Source organism: Musca domestica, unplaced genomic scaffold (assembly GCF_030504385.1).
Source record: "Musca domestica strain aabys unplaced genomic scaffold, Musca_domestica.polishedcontigs.V.1.1 11, whole genome shotgun sequence".
Classification (NCBI taxonomy): Eukaryota; Metazoa; Arthropoda; class Insecta; order Diptera; family Muscidae; genus Musca; species Musca domestica.
The window spans coordinates 13,744,113-13,762,659 of record NW_026712133.1 but is presented as its reverse complement, the minus strand read 5'-3'; the positions used below and the strand labels follow the sequence as shown (position 1 = coordinate 13,762,659).

The following is an 18,547-nucleotide window of genomic DNA, read 5'->3' as shown; positions in this document are numbered from 1 at the left end:
CTTACCACTATGTGGTGTAGGGTATAAAAAATGTAATCAGCTGGTAGCTCTACATTACCTTTTCATTGTACCATGGTTTTAATCATTTGAGCCAAAATTATTTCAAGTGTCAACGACAAAATTGCAAATAATGTCCACTTGTTTGCTGGGTATAATAAACGTAGACAAAAGTTTATTTATTTTTGTTGTTGCTGTGCTTTTATTTTGCTTTCGGTTCTGCAATGCTTAATTTTTTGGACGAGACAAATTGTCGTTTGTGTTCTTCAATCGATGTGTTTGGATATTTCTCATTTAGGGTGGCATATGTTTCTCTGTCCATGGACGCCAATAGTTTTGGACTCAAAGCGTTTTGAAATACACATTTCACACTGAAACGGACGAATTTTCTTTTTTTCGATTTTGGAAAAATTGCTTGCCTTGGAAAAGTGAGACATAGCGTGAATTTTGATCGTAAAAACGATTATTAATAGAGTTTTAAGGCAAATTAAAACCGTAATCAAAACAAATATTCCCCAAAAAAAACCTAGAAAGCACTTCGAAAATTGTTTATGTCATTTGAAAATATATTTATTTTTTTCGGAACAAAAACAAAACGTGCTGTGATAAAATTTGTGATTTGAAAACAAAGAAGAAAAATACCTCAACCAATTGTTAGCAAAATAAAAGTTTGGTCTGTCTCAAATCATTAGAGAAAATGCCGACATATTGACGAAAGTGATATAATTCCAATCACCGTCATCCATTATTGTTGCTATTTTTCGTTTCAAATAATTCGTGGTTTTGAGTTTTGTCGGTTTTCAATAAAAGAAAGAAATGTCGCATAACATAAGGCAAAGACCCAAATTCGTCATTACCGATGAAGATTTGGATGATTATAATCACAATTTGGATCAGCACCAGCATGCCTTTCATCAGATCTATCAAAGGCAACAACAACAGCAGCAGCCACAACAACAGCAACAACAATATTGTGGTCATAGCCATCACAATCGCCAGCAGCAGCAACAGCGAGGTGGTTACTATGATCCTGTTGCAGCCGTACAAGACGACGATGATGATGACGACGAGGAGGAGGAGGAACGTCATTCCAAAATCCAGGATATACTGCATTGGCTACATCAACGTCACCACCACCATCAAAATTCTGGAAATCGGTAAGTGTTCCAATTGTGTTTTGTTTTCATGTTCCATTTATCATAAATTTACAATTCCTGTATCGTCACTTTGTTGTTTGGAGGTCATGGCAGGCTAGACGCGACGCTATCGTTTTTAGTGCCCACGCACTTGTTTTATCGGCATGCCATGCCATGGCTATTTCAGCTGTTGTTGGCATCATTAATCAAGATGTTTTTTTTGTGATCTGTTCAGTTTCGTGTTTCTTTTTCTAAACAAATATGTTTTTTTCTATATTTTATATAAAGCAGATGGGCTGTGCTAATTTCGTAGCATACCTAGGGGACATATTAAAATTGGGAAGGAAAAATAAACGCCAAAAGGCGACTAATTAAAATGTGAACTATTTTAATGGCAATTATTAACTTAATCAATAAAATAGAGGCCTTAGGTGGAATTTTCAGAATAATATAAATTGTTGAAATAAATTAATACAGGAATAAGTACAGGCAGATTTTATATTAGAATTGTCAAAATATACCGAAATATGTATTTATATTGATAGTGGAAAACCATTCAATTTTACGAAGAATGATTGTTAAATACTTCAGTACCAGTTGTACTGATATTTTGGTCGAGTATTTTGAAAAGATGTTGTATAAAAGGCTATTGAACTTATCCCAGTTGAACTATTTTTATACCCTCCACCATACATAGTATGGAGGGTATATTAAATTCGTCAGGAATTGTAAATTTATGATCATCGAAATAATGATTTTAAACCCAACAAAGTATATATATTCTTGATCAGCGTAAAATGCCCTGTCCGTCCGTCCGTCTTTCGTAATCACGCTAGAGTCAAAACGAATTAAGATAGAAAGCTTTTGTCTGCATGCAGGTCAAATTCGAAGATGGGCCATATCGTTCCACTATATCGTATAGCCCCCACATAAGGGTAGCCCAAGATATTCGGTATTTTGATGATTTCAGCCACAAATTTGAATGGAATTGTCTTAAAATCCACAAATGGAGTTCACTGTGAGTACTTTATTCAGCAGAAGAGAATTGTCTATAAATGTCCACGATATCGTATGTCACTCATACAACGGTACCTACCGATATTCGGTATTTTGATGATTATAACCAAGTTTTTCATTAGTATTGCCTGAAAATTCACAGAAGAAATTCCTTGTGAGTACTTCATTCCCTAGAAGAGGATTGTATATATAGGTCTACGATATCGTATAGCCCCCGATATTCGGTATTTTCATGATTTAGTCACATTTTTCAATGGCAATTTCTCAAAATCCACACAAGGAGTTCCTTCTGAGTACTTTACCCCCTGGAAGAGAATTATCTATATAGGTCCACGATATCGTATATCCATCATACAACGGTACCTATCGATATTCGGTGTTTTGATGATGTTAGCCACACTTTTCAATGGAATTGTCTTAAAATCCACACAAGTGGTTCCTTGTGAGTACTTCACCCCCTGAGACAGAATTGTCTATACAGGTCCACGATATCGTATATCCCCCATATAACGGTACCCTCGATATTCGGTATTTTGATGATTGTAACCAAATTTTTCATTTGTATTGTCTGAAAATCCACACAAGGAATTCCTTCTGGGTCCTTTACCGTCTTGAAGATAATTGTCTATATAGGTCCACACACTATCAGATATTCGGTATTTTAATGATTTTAAACGCATTTGTCAATGAAATTGTCTAAAAATCTATACAAGCAATTCTTTTTAAACATCCCTGGGAGAAAAATGTCTATGTGGGTCCACCATATCGTATAGCCCACACACAACGGTACCGCCCGATATTCGATATTTTGACGATGTTAGGGTCAATATTCACTGAAATTGTTTCAAATTTCGTATTTAGAGTTCGTAATGGGAACTACAGTCTATGACAGAAAATTGTCTATGCAGGTCCAGGTCTTCGTATAGACCCCATATATCGGTACTTCCCAATATTCGGTTTTTGGGCGATTTTAGGTACCATATTTAGCGAAATTGTTTGAAATGTCTGAAAATCCACACAAGTAGTTCCTTGTGGGTACTTTATACCTCAGCAGAGAATTATCTATATAGGTCCACAATATCGTATAGCCCCCATATAATGTTACCCCCACGGTATTCGGTATTTTGATGATTTTAGCCACATTTTTCAATGGAATTGTCTGAAATTCCACAAAAGGAGTCCCTTGTGGACATTTTACCCCCTCAAAAAGAATTGTCTATATGGGTCCACGATATCGTATATCCCACATATAACTGTACCCCCCGATATTCGGTATTTTGATTAAGTTAGCCACATTTTTCAATGGAATTGTCTTAAAATCCACACAAGTAGTTCCGATATTCGGTATTTTGATGTTTTTAGCCATAGATTTCAACAGAATGGTCACAAGGGGTTCTTTGTACACAAGGGGTTCTTTGTCAGCACTTTACCCCCCGACAGGGAATTCTCTATATAGGTTAACGATAACGTATAGCTCCCATATAACGATACCCCGCGATATTCGGTATTTTGATGATTTTAGCAACATTTACCAATCGTATTGTCTGACAATCCACACACGGAGTTCTTTGTGAGCACTTTATCCCTGAAACGGAATTGTCTATATAGGTCCACAATATCGTATATCCCCCATATCGGCACCTTCCTATATTAGATATTTTAAAGATTTTAAAAGAATTTTTAATGGATTTTATTTTTTTTTAAATTTTCTAATTCGTTCCAAATGGTGGAGGGTATTCAAAGTTCGGCCCGGCCGAACTTACTGCTTTTTTACTTGTTCATATTGTTTTTCATATTGTTGTTGTTGTTTGTGTGTAACACCCTCTCCCTAACTTGGTTTACACTTATATCCTACGAAAAGGTTACAACTACCTTGTAATTTAAGGGGGTGCTATCTGCAATACGGTATACCTGTTTTCTTTTCTAATGGCGCTCTTCAGATTCGACCAAGGCGATAGTGTAAGAAAATCAAGCGGTGGATACATCTTACATTAGTAAAATTTAGCATAGAATTCTATGTCGATTTAGCTATATCTGTTGATCACGATCTAGCTCGCACAATAAAGGTAGAGATGGTCTCCCTTAAAAAACTACCACCAGGTATTATGTTTATCGAAGTTTTTGCTAGTATTTTCCCACTAAATAACCTGTATTTTTAGGTTTAGGGTAATTTATTTTATTTAATTTCTCACTCGAATTGCTCTTATTTTCCGGTCTCTGTATAATTTGATAACAATTGTTGATATAAAGTAAGCAGATAGAATTTATATTTCTTGGGCGGCTTTTTCATTTTTGGAGACAACCACTACTATGCAACATAGGACTATTTATTTTCTTGATGGTATATAATGTAAGTTCCTTTTACTTCAAAATTCGTCCACAATTGTGTGACGTCCAAGCCGGTCAAAATGTGGATAGTATAATATAAAGGTCGATGACATAAAATAAATATGAATTTTTTCTAGAAGTCGAAACCTATGTTATTCAAGTAAATGAATTCGAATTTACATTCCATAGACCTATTTAAAGTGTAAGGAAAACTCCACAATTTTTATTGGGAAAATTATGATATTTGTGAGTTAAACCCCCCTTTTTTCTCTCGGACAATGGGATTATCTACATGCTGTACCCAACTTAATAACAAGAGTGTCAGTAATACCTATTCCGGTTCAAAACTCCCATTAGCATTCTTTTTCATAATCCTCTTATTCTCTTATTGGAAAACCATTGTCTACACTTCGTTGTTTGCTTTAACAATAAGAAGAATCCTCACAGGCTTTTTGCATAAACATCTTGAAAATAAAAACATATCTTCTACATATCCTTTCTTCTGGGAAATCAATTTAAGGTACCAATGGATTTATCACTTTCCGGTTCTTTTGAATTGGATTCTTTTAAGAATGTGTTGCTGAAGGATCTACTGCTGTTGGCATTATTTGATTGAGTATGTGAAGGTGTTTTAGGAAAAGCACTTGCCATTATTTTACACGTGTAGCATATGAAAGGGAAGCATAATTTCGCATCTTTAGTATTGAACGAAATGTGAAGTTTCAAATTTGCTGGATATGGGGATGCATTTCTAGTCTTGGAAAATGTCATCGAATATTTTCTAGAAAATGTTCTTTGGATCCATAGTATATTGGTTCTATTAGCGTTGACTACACGTTTCACGTAGTGAAAAAGTTTTTCAGTTATTCACATATACAGGGTGAGATAAAAAACTGCAACAAAGTCAAAGCCATAATTTTTACATTTTTTAAAATTTTATTGAATGAAAGCAAAAATGTCGGAAATAGCATCAAATTTTAGAATAAGTTTAGATTTGTTCGAATTGGTCACCTTTGGCACGAATTATGGCCTTCAAACGACCAATGAAACCGTCAAACGCTGCCCGAATGTTGCTCTGCTGTATTTTGGCCCATTCCCGGCGAAGCGCTTGCTTGAGGTGATCACACTTTGGTATTTTATAGTACCAACTTTGCTTTCCAATATACTCCAACCACAATAGTCCAACGGATTGGTATCCGGAGATTTTGGTGGCCAAAAGGCTTTAATACACTCTCCAGAATATTTTCGCGATAATATTCGGCATTTATTCTGATGCCACGGTCGATTAATACTAGCGGAGCGTGACCATCGGCTGTTATGGCGGCGCGCACCATCACCATGGCCGGCGCTTGAGTTCTGGTGGCCAACCGAAGGTGCACATTTTCAGCTGACCTCTTTGGCAAGTTTATTTGTTTATTTACAAACTGCTGGACAATGAATGTTTTCCCATCGGAGAAAACCAAATTCGGGAGTTCGCCACTTTCGGCCAAGCGAAGCGACTCTTTAGCTCTTTTGAGTCTACTTTCTTTCTGTTGCGCTGTAAGTTCTTGCACGTTTTGGAATTTCAATGTCTTTACACCGAGCTCATTCTTCAATATTTGACGGATGAAATATTGCATTATGTTCAGCTCAAGAGCCATTTTGCGGCCACTGCGACGCGGGGGAGGTATCAGAAGGAGAAGTCCAAATATTGTCCATCTTCACAACACATCTTGTGTTGATAGAAGCATTGAGATGTGCCGAGTTTAAAAGTAATCAGATGCTCATTTGGCGTTTTATGTGTTTAATGGTTATTGCATATTTTGACCCATTGTGGGGGAGGTACCAGAAGGAGTGGTCCGTTCATTCCGATCTTTATACCAGACTTTGAGATAATGGAAATATTGAAATATGCGAAACATGTTAATATGCGATATGCGATCATCGGACTCGCGGTTCAAATTATATAAACGTCATAATTATTCGAAATATTGACCCTTTGGTGGGGAGGTAACAGAAGGAGCTGTCCGATATCTACCATCTTCACACCAAATCTTGCTTAAGTAGAAGTATTGGGATGTGTGAAATGTGAAAAGAATCAGTTGCTCATTTCGCGTTTTACGAGCTTCATGGTTACTCAAGCTTCATGGTTGCTCAAAATTTTGACCCGCTGTGGAGGAGGTACCAGAAGGAATATACCGATACATCTCATCTTCATACCAGATCTTTTGTTAAAAAAGTATTTAGATGTGTGAAATTTGAAGACAATCGGACTCTTATTTCACATTTTATATGGGTTATAATTATTCTAAATTTTGTGGGGGAGACTTCATGGAGTGGACCAATATTGTCCATTTTCGCACCTGACCTAGCACTGGCTAAAATATTGGGATGTACATAGTTTATTTCGATGAGGGACGTTTTGGCCGTATTAAAAAATATAGAGGGTATATATTGTTTGATACAGCCAAAACGGCCATTTGGCCGAGGATATAAAAAATTACTAATGGAGGTCCGCGTCTTCGTATAGCCTATATATAACGGCACCTCCCAGTATTTGGTATTTTTATGTTATTAGCGATATTATCCACCGGATTTGTCTTAAGTTTTTTGAAGTTTGTAATGAGTACTACAAACTATGACAGAAAATTTTCTCTACGTGGACCTGTATTCGTATAGGCCTCATACAACGGAACCTCCCGATATTCGGCATTTTGATAATGTTAGGTAATTACCTATGTAGGTCGACGTTTTTGCATAGCTCCCATATAACCATTGTCATTTAAGCGGTATTTTTGAAAGCGGAATTGTTTTGAAAATTTTTAAGTTCCTTCCAAATGGTGGAGGGTATTAAAAGTTCGGCCGTTGCATTTTTTTACTTGTTGCATTTAAGATTGAAAAATGCATGTATTGAAGAGTGTGACCCACTGTGAGAACATTTTCAAGAATTCCTCTTGGCATCCCTTACTTAGCTATTTTATTTTTATACCCTCTACCATAGTATGGTTTGTCATTCCGTTTGTAACACCTCGAAATATACATTTTAAACCCCACAAAGTATACATATTCTTGATCAGCATAAGATTCTATGTCGATTTAGCGATGTCCGTCCGTCTGTCAGTCTGTGGAAATCACTCTAGCTACCGAACGAAATGAAGTACGTTGATAAAATTTTACTCAAATGTGAATTATGTCTGCGGGACTTTTGGTATTGAAAATGGGTGATGTAGGTCCACGTTTGGTATAGCCATATAATGGTGCCTCCCTTCGGAGGCCTTCGGTATTTTGGTGATTTAAGTGACATTATTCACCGGAAATGTATCAAATTTGGTATTTGAAGTTCGTAATGGGTACTACAGCCTATGACAAAAAATTGTCTATGCAGGTCCACGTTTTCGTATAGCCCCAATATAACGTTACCTCCCTATATTCGGATTTTTGATGATATTAGCTACATTTTCCACCAATTTTTTTTTAAGTTCCCATTTGAATATTGTACTGGCTTATGACAAAAGTTATCTATGCAGGTCCATGTCGTCGTATAGACCCTAATATAACGCCTACATTCGGTATTTTTAAGAATTTTTAATGGATTTTATTATACCCTCCACCATGGGTAGGAGGGTATATTAACTTTGTCATTCCGTTTGTAACACCTCTAAATATTCGTCGTAGACCCCATAAAGTATATATATTCATAATCAGCATAAAATTCTAAGACGATTTAGCGATGTCCGTCTGTCTGTCTGTCCGTCTGTCTGTCTGTCTGTCTGTCTGTCTGTCCGTCTGTCTGTCTGTCTGTCTGTCTGTTGAAATCACGATAGAGCCCACATTATTTGACGTAGACCTTTGAAATTTGGCACAAGTGTGTGTATTGTCCCTAGGATGGTTGGTATTGAAAATGAGATATATCGGTCCACGTTCTGGTATAGTCCCCATATAACGGTACCTCCCGATATTCGGTATTTTGATGATTTATGCCACATTTTTTCACGGATTTATCTGAAAATTGGTATTTGTAGGTCATGACGGGTCCCTGAGCGTGTGGCAAAACATTGCATGTATAGGTCCACGTTTTGGTATAGCCCCCATATAACGGTACCTACCGATATTCGGTATTTTGATAATTTATGCCACATTTTTTCACGGATTTGTCTGAAAATTGGTATTTGTAGGTCATGACGGGTCCCTGAGCGTGTGGCAAAACATAGCATGTATAGGTCCACGTTTTGGTATAGCCCCCATATAACGGTACCTACCGATATTCGGTATTTTGATAATTTATGCCACATTTTTTCACGGATTTGTCTGAAAATTGGTATTTGTAGGTCATGACGGGTCCCTGAGCGTGTAGCAAAACATTGCATGTATAGGTCCACGTTCTGGTATAGTCCCCATATAACGGTACCTCCCGATATTCGGTATTTTGATGATTTATGCCACATTTTTTCACTGATTTGTGTAAAAGTTGGTATTTGTGGGTCATAATGGGTCCTAGCTCGTGTGGCGAAACATTGTAATTATAGGTGCACGTGTTGGTGTATCCCCTATATAACGGTACCTCCCGATATTCGCATTTTAATGTTTTTTGCCACATTTTTTCTAATGTTCTTTTACCCTAGGGTGGAGGGTATTAAAAGTTTGGCCTGGCCGAACTTAATGTTTTTTTACTTGTTTTTTTTTAACTTGCCAAAATCATTGCAAATGGTGTAGGGTATTCAAAGATCAGACCGACCGAACTTACAGCTTTTTTACTTGTTTTTACTGTCTAGTGTAAAACAGAGTGTCTGGGATTTGAAGTTGAGTCAAAAACTCAACTTTTCATAGTCTGTAAAATGATTACCGTTCACTTTGCAAGATTTGTGGAGAAACCGTGTTGAACTAGAATCTTGAAAAAAAAAAAAACATTTCTAGAAACATGGTGTTTTTTAGCCAGTGAGACGGTTTGGTAGAGATGGTATAAGGTACAACCCACCAACTTAGCACTGATGGAAAGGAAATAAACTAATATTTAAAAAATATTTATATGTGTGTCTTCGGACTCGAAAAAAATAATTTTTTTAAAATCCAGCTGATTATGAAAGTAGAACCAATAAGAATACCCAAATAGAGGGGGCAAGTTCACTTCTTTTCCATTTTTTTTTAATTTTCGGTAAGATTTCTTGAAATCCTTTAATTTTAGTAATCTAATGTCTTCAGGAATGTTACACGCAACAATATGTGGAGTTGAATAATTGCCGTTAACTAAATACAAATCGTCCTGCAAAAGTGCTTTCCTGTACAACATCAACCTTTTATGTTCCTGGAGCATATTATACCGGTCACATTTCAAATACCGAGTGCATCGGTTTCTAAATATCCTCTAAAAATTAAAATATTGTGAGGAAAATGTCAAATGTTATTGGTAAATTTGAAGATACAAGGCTCTAGCTTTAGAGTTGTGTATTCAAATTTAATTAACCTGTCCTGCTTTGCAATTATTGTATTATGGTTTAATCCGCTTTGCAGATAGATTTAAAGTTGGAATCTAAATGCACTACTTTCTACTACTGTATTGAGTAGTACAGTGCGTTAAACTACATTAGCGCCTCAAAATATGCTACATTTTTATTAATTAAAAAAAAGATTTACATGCTAGGTTGTTAATTCATTACCATAAAATATCAACAAATTTTGTAAATATTCTAGTGGAGGTGATAGTTTTCAGTTTATATATCAAAATCCCAAAAGGGGTTTGGGTTCCCAGATCCGACATGACCAATATGTTATGCTAATTATTCTACATGTTACCCTAAGGTCTGCATTACATTTTAGAGCTCTATCTTAAATTTTGAGAAATAAAAAGTAAAATATTTGAGGTCTTCGAGTATCGTTAAGGCTACATATGTAATGGGCCCTAAGAAACAAGTTTGTCATAGGAAGACAAAACCCGTCTGGAATTTTGATCAACTAGGAATGATATCATCTTCGCTTATAATTGAAATCGAATGGTTCAGAAATTTTCGAAAATCGGTTGTGATTTCAATGCTGATAACGTGTATTTAACCGGTATCTCATGGATTGAGGATATCGTTTTGTGCAAAGTAATGTTAACTTAGTATGTCTGCGTATATTTTTGTAACTTTTATAAAGAACTGGCAAATGCCCGCAACTTCGTATGGGAAAAATGAATTTATATTAAGAGGATATCAAAAGACCACTATTTTAAGTTATAAATTGAATCACTAATTTCAATAAACATCAAAAATAGTTTCTTTGCATATGATACATTCATACATATATACAAAATGGTACTTTTCTGTCTAACAAATTTTGTAAAAATGTACGAATAGATTTTGTAGCTTTGTATATTTCTTCATATGTAGAATATAACGAAATTCTTTCCCTTTTTCTACTCTACAATCTATACAAAATGTGGTACAATTTAGTACAGATCTTACAAGTAGTACTTTGTTCTAAGCCCACCTACTTATATCAACCCTATTTTCACGAATTGATACTCATAACAAAATTTAAATTTGTTACAACTAATTGCCACATAATTCCAAATGGTACCAAATTTAGTGCATTTTAATACTTATGGTAGACGCATTGTTCGACTTATTAGTCACACCAAATTTCAGACTTCTAGCTCTATTCCTTCCCCAAATACCAAAGTTAATACTATTTAGTACTTTTCGTACTTTTTAGTACGTTTCCAAATCCTCCGCCAAGTATCAACCAAACTGCACAAAAGGTGATCTTAATGCCTAATTTTAGACTTTCAACTCAATAGCTTACTGAAATACCAAATTTAGTACCATTTATTACATTTTAGTACGTATTTCCAAAACCACCTCCAAATCTCAATTTACACTAACAGTGATCCTAATGCCGAATTTCAGATTTCAAGCGGTATCCATTCACAAAATAGCAAATTTAGTACCATTCAGTACCTTTTGTGCACATAAGTACAAATTTCAAAAACTAACTCCATATCCCAATTTTAAACTTCGAAAGTAATTTCAGGATTCCGTCTTTATTGGTTCAACTAAATCCAAATTTAGTACCATTTAGTACACATAAGTACAAAATTTCTATAACCACCTACTTCATGCAATCTTATTTCAGGATTACAACTCTATCGGTTCCAAAAATTTAAATTGTACCAAATTTTGTACTATTTAGTATATATATGTACATACATACCCCAGATACCCCAATCATATAATGGAATAGTAATCCTTATACAAAATTTCAGTATTTCAGCTCTATCAGTTCCCCAAAAATTTAAATTATCCTAAACGCTGCCAATAATATCAATTTAAAATTTCAGGATTCTTCATCCGTTCCTCCAAATTCAAATTGTAACAAACCTTAACCCTGATTCCCATTCCAAACTTCAAGTTTTTAGCTCTAACTGTATACATCATACGAAATGTTTTTAAATGTAGAATATTTTAATACTTCTTGTACATTAACAATGCGAATTTCCGTCCGAATACAAAAAGTAAAATTTTTGAATATTTTAGTACTTTTCGTACCATTCTAGTACGAATTTCCAAACACCTTGCCTTATCTGAAACCTTCGGACCAAGAGTGACCCTCATCCAAAATTCTAGTTTTAGCTGTTTCGTCTTGGCATTGATAAATAATTAAGTCTTCTCTTTGTGCATTTGTTTGTAACATGGCGAAGGAAGCGAAACATACCCATAGATTCTAATGAGGATCTTCATCGAATCACTTTCTGGGTCGATTTATGCATGTCAGTCCGTCTATCCATGTATTCTTGTGAACAAATTGCAGGTCGCACTTATTATCCAATTTAGATGAAATTTTCCAAACGATTTTCTAAAATTTTCCAAGGACGAACCGTATTAAAATTGGTGAAAATTTGTTCAAATTTAGATATAGCTCCCATATAAATCTTCAACAGATTTTGGGTTAATTGTGCACCAAATGGCCAATATCAGTTCAAATGACCTGAATCTTGACACTAAAGACCGAATTCAGTCTAGATGAAAGTACAGCGAATTCGGAGAAAATCGGTTCAGATATAGCTATAGCTGGCATATATGTTTCATCCAATTTCGGGCTTTACGCCCCTCACATGCGTAATATGCAATCCAGAAAAATGATTTTTGGTACCGGACATCAGATACTGCTCTAAAATACCTCTGCTAAATTTTATAAAGATCGGTTCAGATTAGGATATAGCTCCCATATATATCTTTATCCGATACCAGGTTTATTGTTCACCAAATGGCTAATATCAGCCCAAATGGACTCAATTTTAGCAATTACGACTGAATTCATCCTAGAAACCAGTACTCAAATTTGGTGTAAATCGGTTTAGATATAGCTATAGCTCTGATATATATTTGTTTTATCCGATTTGGGGTTTAATGTACCTCACAAGCGTAATATGCATTCCACGACAATGATCTTTGGTACTAGATATCAGACGTACCTTTGAAATAAGTGTATGAAATTTTGTCAAGATCGGTTCAGATTTGGATACAGCTCCCATACATCTTCAAGCGATTCCGGGTTAATTGTTCACCAAATGGCCAATATCTGTCAAAAAGTCCTGAATTTTGATACATCCGACCGAATTCAGCCTAGAAACAAGCACTTCAAGTTTAGCGAAAATAGGCTCAGATGTAGCTTTAGCTTCCATATATATGTTTAATCCGATTTGGGGTTTTAGGTCCCTCATATGCATAATATGCCCTCCACAACAATGATATTTATACCGGGCATCAGATACTACTCCAAAACGAAAATTCATATATACTACTTTTATGTAGCTTCGATTAACATCTTCATCCGATTTTACGGCTATTGCTCATCATATATGTAATATCAGACCAAATTTAGTAATTTTTTTTATATTCCAATAAATATTTTTTTAATATAATCCTTATCGAAGTCATATCATCCACTACAGCAATATTATTTGGATCATAGCTGGTTTGTTATACTTCACTTAAATTCCCAATATAAACTTCTTTTTTAGGTGAGATCATAGTGGTTTAGGATATTATATAATCGTCCCCGCCCGACTTTTGACCTTTCCTTACTGGTTTAATATAGATATTGCTATAACTGTGTAACATATTCCATTTATAACCTTCTTAGCTGGCTTCAGACTCGTCATTATTATGATTTTTAAAAATTTGTCAATGTGGGCCGCATAATAATAGTATATAGCCTTATCATTATTAAGCGGTCCACATTGAACTTGAGTGTAATAAATAAGCTTTGCAAAAAATTGTTGCTTAATTAGATACTCCAGAATTTAAAATATACTTAACGTAAGGCAATGCGAAACAAAGGAACATCTCTACGAACGTGGATAAATACAATGTCAAGATGTGCATAAATAATGAAAAATGGCATTAGTCGGATGAGCGAAAAAAAAGCTATAAAATGACAAAGTAAGATGTTTGTGGCCAACGAACCACCACCACAAGCAGCACTCAAATTCTATGAATAGTTTTCAGCGCAAAAAAAACTAGCTGCGCCACAAAAAAAAAAAAAAAAAAAAAATCGGCACATGTTGCCTGGAGATGTGATTGTTGAATTAATTTTAATTAAATCGAATTAACAATGCTTGTGCTATTGCTGCTGCGATTGTTGTTGGCGCTGGTGGTATACATGTGTGTGTCTGTGTGTGATTTGCCCACAATTCCAACCCACCGCCCACAAAACGAATAGCTTCTTTACATGGAAGTCGGATTCGACAGGAACTTGTAATTTTGAAATTAACAGCAATTAAGCAAAAATTCCAATAAAAGCAATGGACGTCATCGAAACTATTCCAAATCAGTTTGTGTTTCCACTTTCTAATGTAATCACCGATGATAATCATTATGATGAGCACAAACAGAAAATAATAAAAAAAAAAAAAAAAATACCAATTGTGATGCTACTGACTGCTGCCATTAGGTTAGTCTCGTCGACTTCGGTGCGAGGTGGAGATAGGTAGCTGATTTGTCTATTTTTTTTATTTTGATTTCATAAGAATCCAATTTGCTGTGCGATGAAGTGATGAAAAACAAACAAACCAACGAACGAACAACTAAACGAATGAACGACAAAAAAATTGACAATCAAATTATGCAAAGTGAGGTGAATCTTCATAAATTAAATAGCAAAAATCGTGTATGATTGTATCAGAGATAATTGTTGCAAAAACGTATCCATATTGTTTAATAGTTGTGTAGCAGACTCCAGAGCAGCACAGTGGATTCTCCACATGATTTGCAATTAAAAGGCAGTAATAATGGGGAAAAGTCTGGCTTACATTTTAGTTTAAATCCATTTCCACTAAATTGAATGGTGTTATGGGCAAGCCTCAGCCATATGGCTACAGAGGATATATATTTTTTGATACAGGAAATAACGGAAAATAATTTACCGTATAGAGCAAGAAAGTACCATCCAATTTTATGAAAATTTTGCAGATTCCAATATTTGTATAAGGCCTATGTCAGGTGCGAAAATTAACACAAATGACCGACATTTTGAATAATTATAACTTTCATAATAAGTTTTCAAATTTTCACATCCAATATTTCTATCGACATAAAAACGGGTCAAAATTTTGAATAACCATGAAACTCATAAAACGCGAATTGAGCATTCAATCACTTTCAAACTCGGCACATCTTAATGTTTTTACTTACGCAAGATAAGCTGTGAAGATGTAATATATCGGTTAGCTCTTTATTGTACTTAACGCACATCGCATAATGAGGTAAGATCCCCAAAAACTGAGATTAATTCAGGGAAGCATTCTACCGCTCTGAAAATTTTGCTCAGTTATTTATATTACACCTAGTATGTTTGTTATTAAAAAGAGGGCAAATCGATCCACGTTTCGGTAAGGCAACGTATAGCGTTACATCCTAATTTTCGGTATTTTGAAGGTTTCGGTATCAATTTCAAATCCAATTATGAGTAACTTGACATTTTTAGTTCTGAGTTGACAAAATCTCCCTCTGGTAAATTTTGTGAATTAAAATCCACTATTACGTATTGACCATACATAACGACACTTCCAAATTTTAAGTATTTTGAGAATCTTTCCCTGCAAAATTTTGTGAAGAAAAGTCCATTTTTATATATAGGCCCTATATAATGCTACTTCCTAATTTCAGGTTTTTTGGGGGTTTCTGACAGAGTTTTTACAAACTTATTATTTTTTTTGTCTGTGGATAAAAACTAAAAAAATGAATAAAAATGACGTAGGTCTCTGTAGGACCCAATGGGGTTAGATCCCCAAAATCGAAGGTAAATTCCCAGGAAGCATTTCGTTGCTTACAGCTCATATGTTTTTTTTACTTACATACTTTAATCAGTAAAAAAATAACAAATTTGAGTTAATCCAGAAAAAATTATTTTCCTTTGAAAAAGCTTCTTAAATCTGAAGACAAAAATACTAGATAAAAGGAATAATAGTTCAAAAATATATAAAAATTGCTGGCAATTAAGCCTTCTTATCAGAAATAGACCAAAACCTTATCAATATATTAAAGAAATATGTAACTGATTTTTAAAAAATCGTCATTATGGTGTTCCTCCTTTAAATCTCTCTCATTGCCTTAAAATGAATCATCTGTCAAAGTTGAAGGTAAGAAAAGAGACTTTATTATTTTTTAGATTTTCCTTTTAAAATGGGATAAAAAGGCAAGAGAAAGCTATTAGAACAAAAAAAAAAAAAAAAAAAAAGAAGAAACATTCAAATTGGAAAATAGATCTAAATACATTCACTGCAAAATCAGTTGACTTTTTGTGCCATTTTTAAATAAAACAAATACCGCTAAAAGGTGACATTACATACTAAAACAAAATAATTAGGACCTTCTCTGTATTATTGTTTATACCCTACAACACATAGTGGTAAGGGTATTATTTCTTTGTGGATTTGTTTGTAACAAGGAGGAGGGAGATAACTAGACCCATAGTTACTTTTGAGGATCTTCATAGAATGACTTTCTGAGTCGATTTATGCATGTCAGCCCGTCTGTCCATGCATTTTTGCGAACAAAATGCAGGTAGAATTTATTATCCGATTGATATGAAAATTTCCAAACAATATTGGTTTGGCTAAAGAACGAACTGGGTTGAAATAGATATAGCTCCAATATATATCTTCATACGATTTCGGCCAATATCCGTCCAGATAACCTACATTTTGGCATATCTGACCGAATTCAGTCTATCAGCAAGTACATCAAATTTTAAGAAAATCGGTTCATATATAGCTATGGCTTCCATATATATGTTTTATCCGATTTGGGGGTTTAAGTCCCTTACATTCGTAATATACACCCCACAAGAATGATATTTAATACTAGGCATCGGATATCGCGTGAAAATACGTATGCCACATGTTATCGATATCGGTTCAGATTAGGATATAACTCCCATATATATCTATATCTTTATAACTCCCATATTATGTGTATTGTGCACCAAATTGCTAATATCAGTCTAAATGGATTCGGCAATTACGACTGAATTCATCCTAGAAACCAGTACCTCAAATTAGGCGTAAATCGTCTCAGATATAACTATAGCTCCCTGATATATGTTTAATTCGATTTGGTGTTTAAATCCCTCACACGCGTAATATGCATTCCATTATATTGTTTACAAGCGTACAATAGCGTTATAGTGAGAATTTTCCAGAAAAGGGTGTGTTAAAGCCTTGGACACGCAAATATTTTGGCCGCAGACCTTGGATATTCCAACAGGACTCAGCACCATCGCACTCAGCACGTGCCACCCAAGAATGGTTACAAAATGAGGTTCCTCGCTTCGTTTCCAGCGCACAATGGCCACCAAAATCTCCGGATACCAATCCGTTGGACTAATGTGTCTGGAGTATTTTGGAAAGCAAGTTTGGCACTAAAAGTGTCCCCTCAAGCAAGCGCTTCGCCGGGAATATGCCAAAATACCGCAAATCAACATTCAGGTAGCGTGTGACGATTTCATCGATTTAATTCAATAAAAAATGTAAAAATTAAGGCGTTTGACTTTGCTGCAGTTTTTTATCTCACCTTGTATGTCAGGTATATCCAATTCTGAATCGATTTTCACTAAATTTGACGGAGACATTTTAATCTTTTATACCAAAAAACAGTGCTATAGAGTGCACAATATCTCTTCGAGAAGGATTATATTCAAAAAAATATATATCGGAGCCGAGTCCCAAATTCACTCCATTTGGACTGATATTAGCCATTATTTGCACAATAAACCTGAAATCGGGTTAAGGATATATATGGGAGCTATATCCAAATCTAATCCGATCTCGATAAAATTTGGCAAAGTTATTTCCAAGCTTTATAAGATATCTAAAACCAAATATCATTGTTGTCGAATGCACACCAAATCGGATGAAAAATATATGGGAGCTATAGCTATATTTGAACCGATTTTCACCAAATTTGGTGTACTTGCTTCTAGACTTAATTCGGTCGGATATGCCAAAATGCATGTCATTTGGACAGATATTGGCCATATTAGAGTTTTGAATGTAAAATGTCGGACTTTTTTATTTATTTATTCCAGCAGATTCGTGTCAATCCTGTGTACTGTTGAACGTGATTTTTTTGTATGTTAATGATGTGCCTGAACTTCAATCATAGCATATGTTATGACCACTTTTTTACAATGTTGTCTAAACAATATTTACGACCTCCAAATCAATTACAATGCCTCCATTGTGTTTTAGATTGACTTACGGGCATACTGTCTGCTGATACGTCGTCCATGGAGGCTGCCTAACAAAAAAAAAAAAAAAACACCACATCTCCAATTTTTTTCCAGCACTTAATTATAAAATTAATGTCTATTATACTGATATTCAATGCAGCTAAAAATGTATTAGCATATTTTCCAATTAAAAGTATAGGATAGCTGTTTGTTTGTTGCGATTTCATGCTAGTGAAGTGGTATAAATTTGGTGGAGTGAGAGTTCAGAGTATTCCGATATATATTTTTTTAGAATAATAGGGAAAATATGGTTTGATTTCATTTTCCAAGCATTTTGAGTTTTAACAGGGTAGTCCTGCTCCTATTTTAATGTTACTGTCAAA

The 18,547-nt window shown here is 34.9% G+C and overlaps 1 protein-coding gene across 1 annotated transcript in view; it reads left to right on the top strand.

The window, feature by feature from the left end:
• The first annotated feature begins 607 nt into the window (after window positions 1-607).
• LOC101893061 (P protein) overlaps window positions 608-18,547 on the top strand; it is a 167,689-nt gene continuing 149,749 nt past the window's right edge. Inside the window, exon 1 of the mRNA XM_020039863.2 lies at window positions 608-1,154. Within this exon, the coding sequence (XP_019895422.1) occupies window positions 814-1,154 (341 nt within the window). The 5' untranslated portion in view covers window positions 608-813. The remainder of the gene's footprint in view (window positions 1,155-18,547) is intronic.